The sequence below is a fragment of the Histoplasma capsulatum genome, genomic scaffold, assembly GCF_000149585.1.
Source record: "Histoplasma capsulatum NAm1 scaffold_1 genomic scaffold, whole genome shotgun sequence".
NCBI classification, from domain to species: Eukaryota; Fungi; Ascomycota; class Eurotiomycetes; order Onygenales; family Ajellomycetaceae; genus Histoplasma; species Histoplasma mississippiense.
In genome coordinates this window covers 4,586,128-4,599,895 of record NW_001813982.1, presented here as the reverse complement: position 1 = coordinate 4,599,895, position 13,768 = coordinate 4,586,128, and the positions used below count along the sequence as shown (strand labels likewise).

The window sequence follows — 13,768 nt, the reverse complement described above, 5'->3', positions numbered from 1 at the left end:
TCCCAGGCGGTTTCCTTTTCGGCCAAGTCAGAACCCATTCGTCTCGCTCGCGTGGCTCAATGCAGGCGATATTCTGACGATTGGGATGGGGATTGATAAACCCCGTGTCAAGGGTGATGGGTTCTCGTATCGGTTGCCGGACCCGACCAACCGCAAGGATATTGAGTATTATCGTGATCCGGCTCATAGGGGTTATTTGAGTTATCTTGTGCAGAAAGGGGAAACGCCGAGTTTGTTCTTCAGTGCACCCGGCAAGGCACAGAAGAAGGGTAAGGAGGGTATGCCTTCTAGTGACAATAGATTGTGGTAGAAACGGAAGGTAGAATGGTGACACAGACTTGTTCCTCCTTTCCTACTTACTCTATTATCTTTATTGGTGCTTTTGAATGCTACCCGGAATCCCGAGGGAGAAATATCTGTTTCTTCTTCCCGCGTTTTATGTAGCTATTTGAGTCTGTTTTATCTTGTTTGGATATTATTGTATATTAGAGAGACAAATGCCCTCGTATGGTCTATTTAAATTAAATATGTTTTGATCAAGGGCTTACTTCAGCTGTAAGGTGTATATGGCTATTTTCTTCTATGCTCCGCTACCAGCTCAACCGCGAGCAGAAAACATTACCTTTCCCTTTTGAGACGTGCTGAAAACCACCTTGACGATTTGCATAAGTAATGAAATGCTTCCAGTTGACCTTTTCAAAGCGTGCGATTCATCTCATAAGGTTTGGAGGTAACAAAACCAGTTGTAGAATCGGACTTTACCATTAGACTAAAAGAATAACTTTCCTAATAACAAGTTTTTAAATTCGCAATTTCACTTCTTGGAATCTAACACTAATTAATTACTAAACATACAGGTTAACCCCTTGTCCCTTTCCCCTAAATGTTTTATTAACACGTCCGCTTGCATCGTATTATCAACATTATCGGGTTCATCAATGAAGGGGGTCACCACTCTGACAAAACGCCAACCAAGTACAAAAATGCCATTGATGGGATATAAAAACACAAGAAAAGAAAAGAAGAGAAAACTCAGAAGCATAGAGAGTGCAATCTAAAAAGCTCGCGCAAAAAAAAAAAAAAAAAAAAAAAAGTGGAAAGAAGGATCTAGCAATATCTGTGGAAAGGCAAAGAATCAAATTCAAACGGGACGTAGGACGAGAACAGAGCCTGGTGGAGAAGCGAATTGGGCCACAAATCCCGCTAGAAACCACGAATAAAACGACAACGCAAAGAACAGGAAAACCACTAGAGAGAACAAGAAGCGGGAATAGACCCTGTTGGAGGATGAGGTAGGTCCGGATGAGGTAAGGTCGCGTCTTGAGCGGGAAGGTTCCAGATATAAACCACTGCCCGGCACCATCCTTAGAGCCTTGAAACTGCATTTTGCCATATAACGACACATGATCTGTTTGTCCCGTTAGACCAAAAGCCGGAACGCCTTTTGGGTATGGGCAGGGAACAATGACAGAGTGCGGTGGGAATACTCTTGCGTTGGAGTTTTATCATTCCCTAGGAAAAGAAAGGGGATAAAGGGAAAGGTAAAACGATGATGAGAGAATTGGGGAGAAGTTGGGGTTGATTCGACAGTAATACACACAACAAAACTGAGATGTTTTGAGAGGCAGTGACGGCCCTGAGAACAAACTAATTAGGAGTAGGATGAGAAAATGAATAAAAAAAACCCATAACTCGAAACCGAAACGGAAAACAAAAACTTCTCAAAATTCCAGCCAACCGCGCGCGATTCAATTTCATCAATGCATAAGCAAAAGTGGACATGATCTGTTGAAGAGAAAAAATGAGGAGAAGGGAAAGGAAATTCGTGATGGCATAAGGCAGCATAACACTCGGATGCAATCGGATGCAATCGTAAATAGACTCCCTAAACCGTCAATGAACAAAAGGCCGGCCCCTTCCAGGTCAGAAAAAAAAAAGAGTGCAGATAGGTATATAATAGGTAGATGCGACAACCATTTGGCAGATGACAGTCACGGGTATCAAATACGAACGCTAACACAACAAGGGATATAAAGTGCATGGATGAAAATCAGAATGAATGAAAAATCCGCCTTGAACACCGTATGATTACATCAGACCTTGGTAGTTTCTTACATAACCGGCGTAAAATACCACAAGTAAAACGGACGCAATCAAAGTGGATAGAACGCAGGGCCTAAAATCCCCATTGCGGAGTATCGCCAGCGTGGTCTGCGCTGTCAGAACATCCCTGAAACCAACGGCATTGTAACACTTCCCGAATTGTCCATCTCCTCGTCGGATCCATATCCAAACAGCCCTGGATTAACTCCAATGCGTTCCGTCGATCCTGAAGATCACCATGACCTTTCAGGACAGAACTTCTATCCCAACGACCACCCATAATATTGAGTTTGATTCGTGGTTTAAAGGAGTCTTGGAAAGGCCGAGAACCCACGACCAGAGCAAAGACAACAACTCCAAACGCCCAGATATCCACAATTGGATCAATAAGTCCACCCACAGATGATAACAGCTCCGGAGAGGCATATTCCAGGCTTCCAGCAACACTGGTGCTTGTGTCAGAAGGGCCTATGGCTTTTGGAGGTGGCCGATCTGCTGCATTGTCGTACGGATCAGGTGAGCTTCCACCGCCGTTTTCCGATGTCATCCATTCCGCCATTCCAAAGTCACATAGGATTAAGTGGGCTGCGTCATCATATTGGTTGGAAACTGGTGCATCTAGAAGACAGTTTTCAAGCTTAATATCTCGATGGACAACACGTGCATCCTCATGCAAGTATCTAATAGCGGACGCTAATTGATATGCATAGTTTCGGGCAATGTTCATTTGAAGGCCTTGGCGATGTCTGCGGATCAGGTCGAACAAGGTTCCCCTTGTGGTTAATTTTGTGAAGCAAAATGTAGCATAGTCGGTTTCGTAAACTGCTTCGAGTGGCAAAATGTTAGGGTGGTTTAGGTATCGCCAAATGCGCACTTCGTGATCGAATTCGGCTTGGACTTGATCATTTTCACGTTCGCTCTGGCCGGCGAGGTGCTTCCTCACAATTTTAACAGCAAACCGTTCCGGTCCACCATCTCCATTAACCTTAAATGCTTCCTTCACTGTGCTAAATCCTCCAAAACCAATCTGCTTGCCGATCACATAGTCTGTCCCTACAACTTGACCCTCATCATCAGGTTTCGGGGGAACCTCATCACGACTCCATAGGGACAGAAACGTGCTGGCTGGAGATTTACCACTTGAGTAGGTAGAGCGACAGGAGTCATGACATATGTTGTGCCGCAAACTGCCATCTCTGCCTAGAGTATAGCCTTTTGACCGACTCCCAAATGGCTGAGGGACAAGGCCAGACCAACCGGTCGCATCATCCAAAGATACAGGGCGGTAGACCCTTGGAGAAGCTGAAAATGGGGACAAAAATATGTCCCGGTTTGTTTCCGGAGGCGTACGCACTTCATCAGTGACAGGGGAAGCAGTGGATAGAGATGTGAGAGAGGTGGGGCGCTCCCCAACAGGCTCAGTGTCACCCCCACAGCTCTCCACTGGTCTGGAGAAAAAGTCCCGGGGAGGTGAACCGATAGGAAACACATTTGCGGAGCTTCCGGAGTCGCGTTCCTGATGAGACAAGCTATCCACAGACGGGTCGACACCGTGCCTCAGATCGATTGCTGGGATTTCCAGTTGGTTCCGGCATCCAGGATCAAGCGAGTAATCAGCATTGTGGCTGAGTGAAGGTTGATCGTTTCGGGCAAACTGCTCGAGTGGCGATGGATGGATATAACGAGGGTGATGGTTATATTCCAGGTCATCGGCCGCACCCGTTCTGTAATGATGGTCTTCAGGACAAGGCACAGGGATGGGAGGCGTCGGGACATGGGCGTCCTTCAATGGACCATCACTTCCCTCTAGGGGCCTTGTATGTTGGTGGTTTGATTTAGCGGTATCAGAAGGAACTCGCCTAGCACTGCCATTCGCGTTTGGCACATCTCCACGTCCATGTCCATTTTCGGTCAACGCAGATGTATTCGCAAAATTGGGGTCTAACGTCAAATTCTCAAACTTCCGGATCTCCTCATGAGCCATGCCCTCACCTTGACGAGGTGATTGCAACGGCTACCGATGAACCTTCACTCTTGACAACTGAGAAGTTGAACGAGTCGAGCAAGCGCAGCACTGGCGGTGGCGGTGGCGGCAATGACACTAGTCGTGGGAGGAGGCAAGTGCTTTTAAATTGGGCCAGTTGCAAAAATAAAGCGCGACCCAGACAGACTGGTGTGAATAGAACCCGTGCTCCGTTGGCGGCACGTCAAGACGTGGATGCAGCGTGGATCTTCCAAGACGAAGCGACCGAGCTACAGGGTAAATGTTAACTGGGTTGAACAGCAGGTTACTGGAGTTACCGGTGATTAGATGCCCAGCAAGGTCAGAACAAGATACGTCGATATGGACGGGCAAGAGAAACAAAGCTGTGAGCCGGTAGTCAGGCGCAGGGATGATACGCACGGCGAGCGGGAGGGCGGATGTTGTGGTGAGCAAGGTAGCGGGAGAGGGGAGTGAAAGGTCTTTTATTCCGGGCAAAGCAGGAAGAAGCAGCCCGAAGGAGTCACGATAAGGTCACGTGGGCGGCAAATGTTTTTGTGAGGATGTGCGCTTGTTGAGGTGGAAATGTGCGCGCTGTGGTTGGCTGGAGATAAGACGCTTGGCATGCGGAATCCGCCAGGGGCAACAAGCGAGATAGCCGCCTGGCGTCGGCGCTTGTTTGGGAGCCGGCCAACGCCAAGCCACCATGGGAATTAAGGGACCTCCTGAAAGACGTTGGCCGGGATTCTGTCTGTTCTCTCGCGGTGTGTTGTCTCTCGCGGATGGCCATTTCTTTGTCTTTTTCCTCGTTCCCCTCCTGTCGTCCTTATCCCCTTCTTATCCCCTTCTCCGCTCTGTTGTCTGGTCTCTGCTGGGGTTGGTGAGGAGCTGCCACCTTTCCCCGCTCCCCTTGCTCCCCTTTCGCTCAGCTTGCCCTCCTTCACCCGACGTTTCAAGCGCATATACTGTTCCGTTGGCACCTATCCATATCCCTTTTGGAAGACCGTATAGGCAAATGCTCGTGCTACCTTTCCATCCTCTACCTATTCTACGAAGTGTTGTTTGAACAGGCTATTTTGTTGACGTGCGCACGCACGAAACAATGACCAGACCGCAGATAATCCGGGCAGGTGAGCATTGAATGATGGATCCAAAAAAATAACATATCGGGGTTAGCTACCTGTTTCTTGAGTTCATAAGCATTTATTAATACGATCAATTTTTCCCCCTTTCTTTCTTCAATCAGATACCATCGACTTGCAGGGCAACCGTTTCCAATCCAATCAAGACCAGACACACAACCAGAGCCACCCAGCTTCGTCAGAAGGAAATCGAACAGCACCCCACCAAACTCTTGCAATGCAAAATGCGGAGAAAGAGGTCAGGGATGAGTTGGTTCAAAGCCCCAGGGTCTCTGGAGACCACAGGCACCCTGATGACTCTGGAGACGAAATGAATGGCCATGACCAGGGGGCGCATCATGACGGCGTTGATCACTATCCAAACGGCCATACGTCGGCAGATGAAGGAGATACTACAGATGGCGAAAGCGACGACCAGCTGGATGATGATATGATGGATAAGATATCTAGTTCTCCATCTATTGATGATGGTGGGTGCCCCTCTTTTTATCTTTGATCTGTGATCTCCTTTCAACGCGCTCTCACTCGGCAGCCACAAAGCTGGCTTCTTAAAAAAAAGACCCCGTTTTATCATTCATGTGTTTCGTCTATGCCCTGGCTTTGCCTATTTTGCATGCTGTTTCTTGTTGTGTATGCCCTACCTGGTTTTCATTATTCATATCACGGTCTGGGGTCATAGCATGAAATGCACGAGTCCTAAAAGCCTCAGCGAGACGCCCTTGCGTCGGGAACGGCGCATGGTCACTCGGGACGGGGATTAGGGTTAGGTATGGTCATACTCTACGCTTCTCCCAAAAATCGACAACTGCTTCCATACTCAACAAATGCGAATCATATCCACTTCACCATAAACTAGGGGTGTATTTCGTATGACCCCTCTTTCAACACCGCTCCTAGTTAATGGCTATCCCACGTGTCAATCTCTTTCATCTGCATTCCCCTCCCTATTTTCTTTCAGTTTCCCTCTTTGCTGATGGAGATCAAATGACTTACACGAATATAGAAGATATTGATTTCGAATTTGTCTACGCTCTACATACTTTCGTAGCCACTGTCGAAGGGCAGGCGAATGCCACGAAGGGTGATACAATGGTCCTTCTGGACGACAGTAATAGCTACTGGTGGCTTGTTAGGGTTGTGAAGGATGGTAGCATAGGTTGGCTCATCACATCCGTAGATTCCCTGATGTCGCTACTAACAGTTTCAGGTTATCTGCCCGCTGAACATATCGAGACCCCAACAGAACGCCTGGCGCGTTTGAACAAGCATAGAAATATTGATGTACGCATCTGGCGTCATCCCTATTGCCAATTGGTACTAACTTCATATCTAGCTCTCTGCTACAATGTTGGGGGATAATGCAGAAAAATCAAAGAACCCACTGAAAAAGGCCATGCGAAGGAGGAACGCAAAAACCGTCACTTTCACCTCTTCTCCGGTTTACCATGAACCATCAGATGTCGAGTATTCTACCGAAGAAGAGGACGAAGCAGACGACCCATTCTTTGACAACGACAATGATGATGAAAATGTTAAATCAGACACGAATGCTGGACGAGAAGAAGCCCAAAATGAAAACATCGTTGTCGAGCCTCTTCGGCCCAAAGTACAAACAGATAATGACGGTTCAAACGCACATGAAGCTGAGCCCGGCCGAGATAGTAGTCCTGAGAGGGTTCGGGCAAGCGAGGATTCATTGGACAAATTAGGTGAACACAACTACTTCCCCCTAATGAATTTATCCCACCTAACTAAATCGAGAAACAGACGACAGTCCTGCTGGCAGGTCCCGCAACGGTGTGGTGCGGAACACAGATTCGTTCTTCAAGGATGATAGCCTCGAGACCAAAAAGATATCACTGACTCCAAACCTCCTACGTGATGATTCGAATGATAGAACTGCAGCCACAAATGAGTCCAAAGAGGTATTGATCCAATCCCCTCTGGGCTTTTATATGTATATCACATTTTTTCTGATCAGTTTGATTTCGGTTCTTTTAGTCAAAAGGACGTGGAAGTTTTGACGCCTTTGATAAAATCATCCCCTCGGGAGATAAAGCCAAAGATGACAAAAAACGAAAGGAGAAAAAACCAGGCATGCTTAGCGGCTTATTCAAGAGGAAAGACAAGAAAAGTAAAACCATTGATGATGATATGGAAGAGCCAGAGAAGATCTCTGAAGAATCGACACGCTCGACAACACCTCCGAAGACAGTTAGTGAATCGCCGAAAGAAGAACGCTCGTCTTCAAAATCCCAGAACGCATTCCAACGACATCCAAGCAAACTGCAGAAAACGCCACCCGATGGTTCTCCTGTTAAAGTTGACAGCATGCAAACAATCGCCCAGCAAGGACTCAGCAATGACTCCACTTCCAGAGCATCGCCAGTGAAGGATATTTCCGGTACTTCAGTACGGGTAGTTCCACCCGACGCACAATCTGATGTACCACAACCTCTTCGTGTCAGATCTCCAGAAGCAACTCGCATAAAGCCGGCAGATTCTACTTCTCGAGACCAAATTGATCCGAATTCGGATCTCCGGTTGAAAACCATTTCTCTTAACACGTCGGTTTCTCCTGTTGACGTTTCAAAAACGCCATCACCCGGTATCCAAAGCACCCCGAGCAAGGAAACTGTTCGATCCGCGTCTATGCCTGAGGAAACGGATGAATCTGCGGATTCTCCGGTTAACATACCATCTCCAGAGGAGCGAAGCCGTAATACTCCTCCGGATTTGACAACAGATACTTCGTCAATTGATGAGCCACACAATCCATCACCCTCCCCAACACCGTCTTCTCCCGAGCTTGTTGAACAGCCAGACGACAAGCTAGAAAGCAACAGCGCTCCGACTCCGTCAACCAACACACCAACTTGGAGCGAGGCTAGCCTCCGTTCTTATCTTGATGATGACACCGATATCCGGGATCTCCTCATCATTGTCCATGACAAGTCTAATGTGGGAACGGCAGACCCCGATCATCCGATAACTGGAGGTCTATTCAAGGAAGAGAGCAAGGGGCTTAATGAAATGTCAATTCGGCTCGATGAGCTGTTAACCGGCTGGGTGGCTCGGAAGTTGAGAGCGTCTATGGCGAAATAGGCGATTGCCGCCACTTCGCACTTTCTTCCTCCACAAAGCTCGCCAAACCCTATCCATGTACATCCGAAGTATCCGCCCGCCTACGCCAAGCATGTTCCGTTCCAGAATTTGGTACCATTTTCACGCATAAAATGTCTCTTGACCACTCTACGCCATCTCAGAAGTTATATATACACATCATCCTTTCCACTAACTTGATTTGCTGAGCGTCAATGTGGAGCTGAAAAAGAACTTCTTGAACATCCCAATCAAAAAACAAGATACAAAACCAAAGTGAAAAGCTGGCGATTAACGAAAATTACGATCAAATGAGGCAAAGGCACTTAGTTGAAATTTACATAAAACCACAAACATTCGATATTTGAAGATCAACGATCCTTAAACACATCGGTGTTGACGACGGTTGTTCCTTTTTTTTCAGCTCAGATATCTTCTTCATTTTCGTCCGCTGCTTTTATAAAATTGACTGACCTCCACTCTTGTTTCAATCTATTTACTCTCATTCCTTCCTAAATTTCCTTCAGTCAGCTCAAAAAAAGCGGGGGTTCGAAAAATACTTCAGAGTGTGAGATTCTGGCAATGCTATCTATCGATCCGTATTTTTCCACTTCATTCCCTACCAATCACTCGCCATTTCACAACCAGCCCCTCACTACCTACCTCATCGCCAGCCGCTTCGATTCCCTTTGTTATTTCACGCTACGCCCACAACATGACCGAGCATATCACTGCCACCGTTCCTTTTCTTTGTTCACTTCCTTTCTCTATTCTGTTGCATTCAAACACAAACCCCAAGTACCCATGGATATCATCCATCCATTTTCACCTATATCTTTCCTCTCTTTCCCTTTGCATGTCATTTCCCTTCCTTCCTTTTCACTCTCGATTACAGTCCATTTCGACCTATTCGCAAGCCATTGTTGGCCCTGTTTGTTCCCGTTCATTTACTGATGCCTTCTCCTTCGGAGATAATGCTTCTGTTCTTTTTCTCCACCCTGCTCTCCTTATTCCTCACCTCGCCTCTATCAAGTCACAGGTCTGTATCTTGCTTGCGGGCGCCCTCTCATATTCAATCCAATTCCACCACTCGGCTTTCTTTGCCTCCCCTTTGCTTTCCGACTTGTGCTTGGACCGACCTGACGGTTTATTATTAAGCTTCCCTTTTTTTTTTTTTTTTTTGGGTAACTTTAAGGGGTTTAAGCGGGACGGGAATCGAAGATCACTTTTTTCTTCTTCTAACTCAAGTACTCTTGCTATTTTATCCGACTGCTTCTCGCCGTCCTTTTATATCACTTATCCCTAGTTTGCCAGAGCGTAAATGGATACTAGGCCTTTGACAAGGCCTTCAACTCAAGCCTGATAAATGGATAGGAGCATTCTCTTGCAGCTTCAGACGGGATGGCGTTTGCAAATGTGCAGAAAGATATCCGGCTCCTTATAAATGAGTCCCAATGGGAATGGCTTTCTCGCTTTCAATTATTGGGGGGTTCCAAAAGTTGGTTGCATGTATAGGCCTCTTACAAAGTTGAAAAGAATTTGGCAGACTTAGTCTCGGCTCCGCCCTGACTGGATGCAGTTTGGTGTTTGAGAGTTGTCCCCGGGAAAGCCGTACTTCCAGGTACTGAAATCGTACCTATCTTTGTCAATATCCCCTCTATCAGTTAGATGTGGGGTTGGGAAATTCCCAAGCTCAAAACGATATTTGATTGGCTGTTTGTCGTCTGGGAGTGATTCGGGACGCGCGGGTCTTTAAGTTTATTATACGAGTCAGCCAGTTTCCTGGTACCTTTTTGTACCTTTTTGAGGATCGTAGAGGCTATCTACTGGGGTAGAAAGGGATTAGTTGGGATTACTAAACGTGGAGTATTTTCAATAATAAATATCTTACCGAAGACAGGCTCGATGCCTCTATTATATTCCAAAACGTGTTTATCTTTAATCTTCTTCGCCAAATCGTCGTTCACAAGGACGAGGGCTGCACTTTGCCTGCCACCAGCACCGATATTGTGGCGATCGAATTGCTTGCGATAACAGGAATCTGCCCAGCCACCCTGAATATTAGTAGCAAAACACCGCAAAAATAGCCATTCTATCCACGTTTTTCTATAATCATTCAAATAACATCAAATCAACGTTCAAATCATTCAAATGCTTTTAACAATGCATGGAGATGTAGTTAGCACATTATTTCACAGCTCTTTTTGTAGCTTATAAGGGCCATAATCTGTAGGAGGATAACATTCGTTATTATTTCTACAGATTAAACTAACTGCAGATTACGCGAGAGCAATACAACCTTTATGTTGGGGGGCACGTGATAGGGTAGCCGTACCTAGTAGTACCCACTAACAACTTAGTGTAGTTCAGCTCACTCACCTGAGGGGTCAGCCGACGTGTACTCCGTAGTCTCGTAGTAGATCCACAGTTGTGTAGATCCACAGTTGCGTAGATCCACAGCTTTGCAAGTCCCAACACGTCTTATACAAACGCTCTTCCACCGATTCCTCAGTAGAGGCACGGATCTGCGTTGTAGGGATTGACAATCTTTGGGGCCGTAGGTTTCCACTCAGGAGATGGCCTGCTCATCAACCATTGCTGTCACCTCGATTGGCCGACTTTGAAACTTCCCAAGATTGCACTAATTGAGTAAGAAGACTGAACTAAAAGAATTTGAATCGTAAAATTGAGTTTCTAGTGAAGGGTTTAAATTTTGGGCCAGTTGTGTACTTCAATAATTAGCACTATCATGTCTTTGGGTGGCCTCTTTTGGGCTGTGGCAGTCTATTGTTTATGATGTGAAGTTCGTAGCTTGATATATATATCATCGAATCCTTGCACCTATAAAAGAGGAATCATGCGGTAGTTATCCCAGACTTATCGCCACACCAACTCCAGCGCTTAACTGCGGCCAAGGCCCAAGCGTGAATTTAGCGCTAGTTAATCGACCCAGAGGTTTGCTGCGTTTCAGAATTACCATCCCAAAAAAGAACTGTGGGAATATATGTGGTGGATTTCGGCCACTTTTGCTGGACGGACGGAAAAAGGACCTGGGCTCACACAAGGGCAAGCTTGCTCTCGGTTGGCGGGCGAGATATTTGCAGCAATGGACAGGCCTTTTGCATCGTCCAGCGTGTGTTACCCCTTAGTCTCGGCCATCTCGGCCATGACATGACGAGAGCAATCCGGGAAGCCCTTATTTTGGGATATTCTATTGATGTGCCCTGTTTCCGGCTGGATTCTTCCTATTAGCGCTGGTGTGGAATTCAGAAACGTCAAATGTTTGAGGTTGTCTTTGGCCCTGAACCTCCCCACTATGCGATTGTCTGGTCATGTCAGTTTCAGTTTATCAAATAGTATGGTTGGGATCTTGGGCCAGACGAAGTTTGAGAGTTATCGTTCTCCATGCTTCTTTCTCGTTTGCTTTCTTCTTTTCGAGGGTTAAAAAGCCCACACGAAGCTTCCCAGTTACGCTGGTGTGATGGTCATTGTTATATCAACACAGCGCAGTACTTTTCCATCTTCGAAATATATCTAGTTATTTGCCTTGGGGATTCAATAATTCCTTCATCCCCCTTGATACTCCAGGCCCTCCTTTGCGAGAGTCCTGTTATACCATTCACACTCCTTTATGCTCACTTTCAAAGATAAGACGACAGAGTCTCCTTCCACAGTCCAAGAATCGCGCCTTTTTTCTTTGTTATATCCACTCCCGCTTTGCACAGAGGAGCTGAAAGGAAACTCTCGGCTCGTACTGTGAGGATGCGCGAATAGCCATTTCAAAGGTTTCTACCCGCCGTAGCGACCTTTTTGCGATACCTGCGGGAAATTCAACAAAGCTCGAAACGAGAGAGGCGCGAAATACATTCGTTGCGCAAACGAAACTTTTTTGCCTTATTCTTCACCTAACGCTACGCAATGCGTAAACAATACTGGATACCATGCGCTCTCTTCGCCTTCCAAACACCAACAATTACAGCCATTTCTCTAGAAGACATTCAACCAATACAATCCTTCCCTCCTCCATGTACAGAAGTCTACACTTCCGAGATTAGCAATTGCACAGTCGACGATTTCTCAACAGGCGCTTGCTCAGCAGCATGTGTTAAGAGTCTGGAATTTCTTACAGTTTCGCTGAATAAAAATTGCGTGGGCTCACAGGCACTATCAGCGACCCTCATCGGGCTATTTTTTCAGGGGCTGGGTATACAGACCCTTTGCCCCGCTGCTGGAGAGGGGCAAGATCAGAATCTCACTTCAGCCCTTCCCTCAAATACTCCTCCTGCGACAGATACCAGGCATCCGGGAACTACGCAAACACAGACGGAAGAGCCAGTCACAACACGAACGTTTACTGTACATCTCACCACTACTAGCGAAACAACAACTACCCTCTCGTCTCCTACCCCAAGCGATTCGCGGACATTATCCCCACCACCCCCAACAACAACGTCCAATCCCGAGCCAACGCAAACGACTTTAAAGCCGTCTGCCACTAAAACCAAGGACCCGAAAAAGGACCCCTTTGGCGGCTTCGGGAACGCAAATGATATCATTGCTCCCAACCGGGCGGCGTCGACGAGCCAATCCCGAAATACGGTGATGGGCATTGCCGGAGTAGCGATACTATTAATTATGCAACTTGCATGAAAAACGGTGTACCTACAGCATCCTTGTTTGGCGGGGAGGGACGTAAATATAGAAACCGAGATATATATTTACATGTCATGCACCACCAAAAATGGCCCATGAACTTAAGAGGGCGGGGTAAGTGAAATATACGGTTAGTAATATTTTAATTCTTTATATATTGTTCGTCTATATAAGGATCGTTTTAATGGGCATATTATCATTTTTAATTTTGGAATTCAGGCGTGGCTGTGCCGGGGAACGAAGAGCTGCAGGCTATTTTAGGCATGATAGAATTAGAGAGGGTACAGGCTATCAGTACGGCGAAACAATGATCATATCTATTCAATATTCATGTATGTGTGGTTTAGGATACCCTATTTCTTATTTGCATCTATATGCTGCGTTCTTCCTTTTCCTTCCTGACTTCTTTTCTTGAAACCTTTGCACCACAGCCACTGGAGACCGTTTTCTGAGGGGCCCCTTACAAATTGGGCAAAGGGTAACTGAAATCAGCACATCTGTTGAGAAAACCTGTAGAAACACATCACAGTTCTCACAGTCGCTGAAATGTCAACTCTTTTTTACCCCACAGTCCATTAGAGTTTGAGGTTATCTGGCTGACCTGACTGAGCCTCCTCATACTGTAGGTCCACCTTATCCACCAATCACATCGCCCCGATCTAGCCTCACCACCCTCCCCCGTGACCTCGCAGCATCGTCCTCCCTGGGTTTTTGTTTCCTTTCTTCGTCTTCCCTCCGGAATTGCTCCTGTCCATCGGTTTCTCACCCATCTCGGGCTTCCATCCAC

General features: G+C 46.6%; 3 protein-coding genes across 3 annotated transcripts in view; 2 read left to right on the top strand and 1 right to left on the bottom strand.

Annotated features, from left to right (window-relative positions):
* HCAG_01302 (predicted protein) overlaps window positions 1-862 on the top strand; it is a gene marked incomplete at both ends in the record, with an annotated part of 1,638 nt that extends 776 nt beyond the window's left edge. Inside the window, 3 exons of the mRNA XM_001544205.1 lie at window positions 113-278; window positions 671-730; window positions 858-862. Coding sequence (XP_001544255.1) covers window positions 113-278; window positions 671-730; window positions 858-862 — 231 coding nt within the window. The remainder of the gene's footprint in view (window positions 1-112; window positions 279-670; window positions 731-857) is intronic.
* Window positions 863-2,176: 1,314 nt separating this feature from the next.
* HCAG_01301 (conserved hypothetical protein) lies at window positions 2,177-4,087 on the bottom strand (the record flags this gene model as incomplete). Its single annotated transcript, XM_001544204.1, has 1 exon — window positions 2,177-4,087. The coding sequence occupies one exon, from the start codon at window positions 4,085-4,087 to the stop codon at window positions 2,177-2,179; it is 1,911 nt and encodes a 636-aa protein (XP_001544254.1).
* A 1,099-nt stretch (window positions 4,088-5,186) lies between these two features.
* HCAG_01300 (predicted protein) lies at window positions 5,187-8,331 on the top strand (the record flags this gene model as incomplete). The annotated part of the gene is made up of 7 exons (XM_001544203.1): window positions 5,187-5,214; window positions 5,331-5,696; window positions 5,940-5,993; window positions 6,230-6,507; window positions 6,560-6,935; window positions 6,994-7,151; window positions 7,228-8,331. The coding sequence occupies 7 exons, from the start codon at window positions 5,187-5,189 to the stop codon at window positions 8,329-8,331; spliced, it is 2,364 nt and encodes a 787-aa protein (XP_001544253.1).
* Window positions 8,332-13,768: the final 5,437 nt, after the last annotated feature.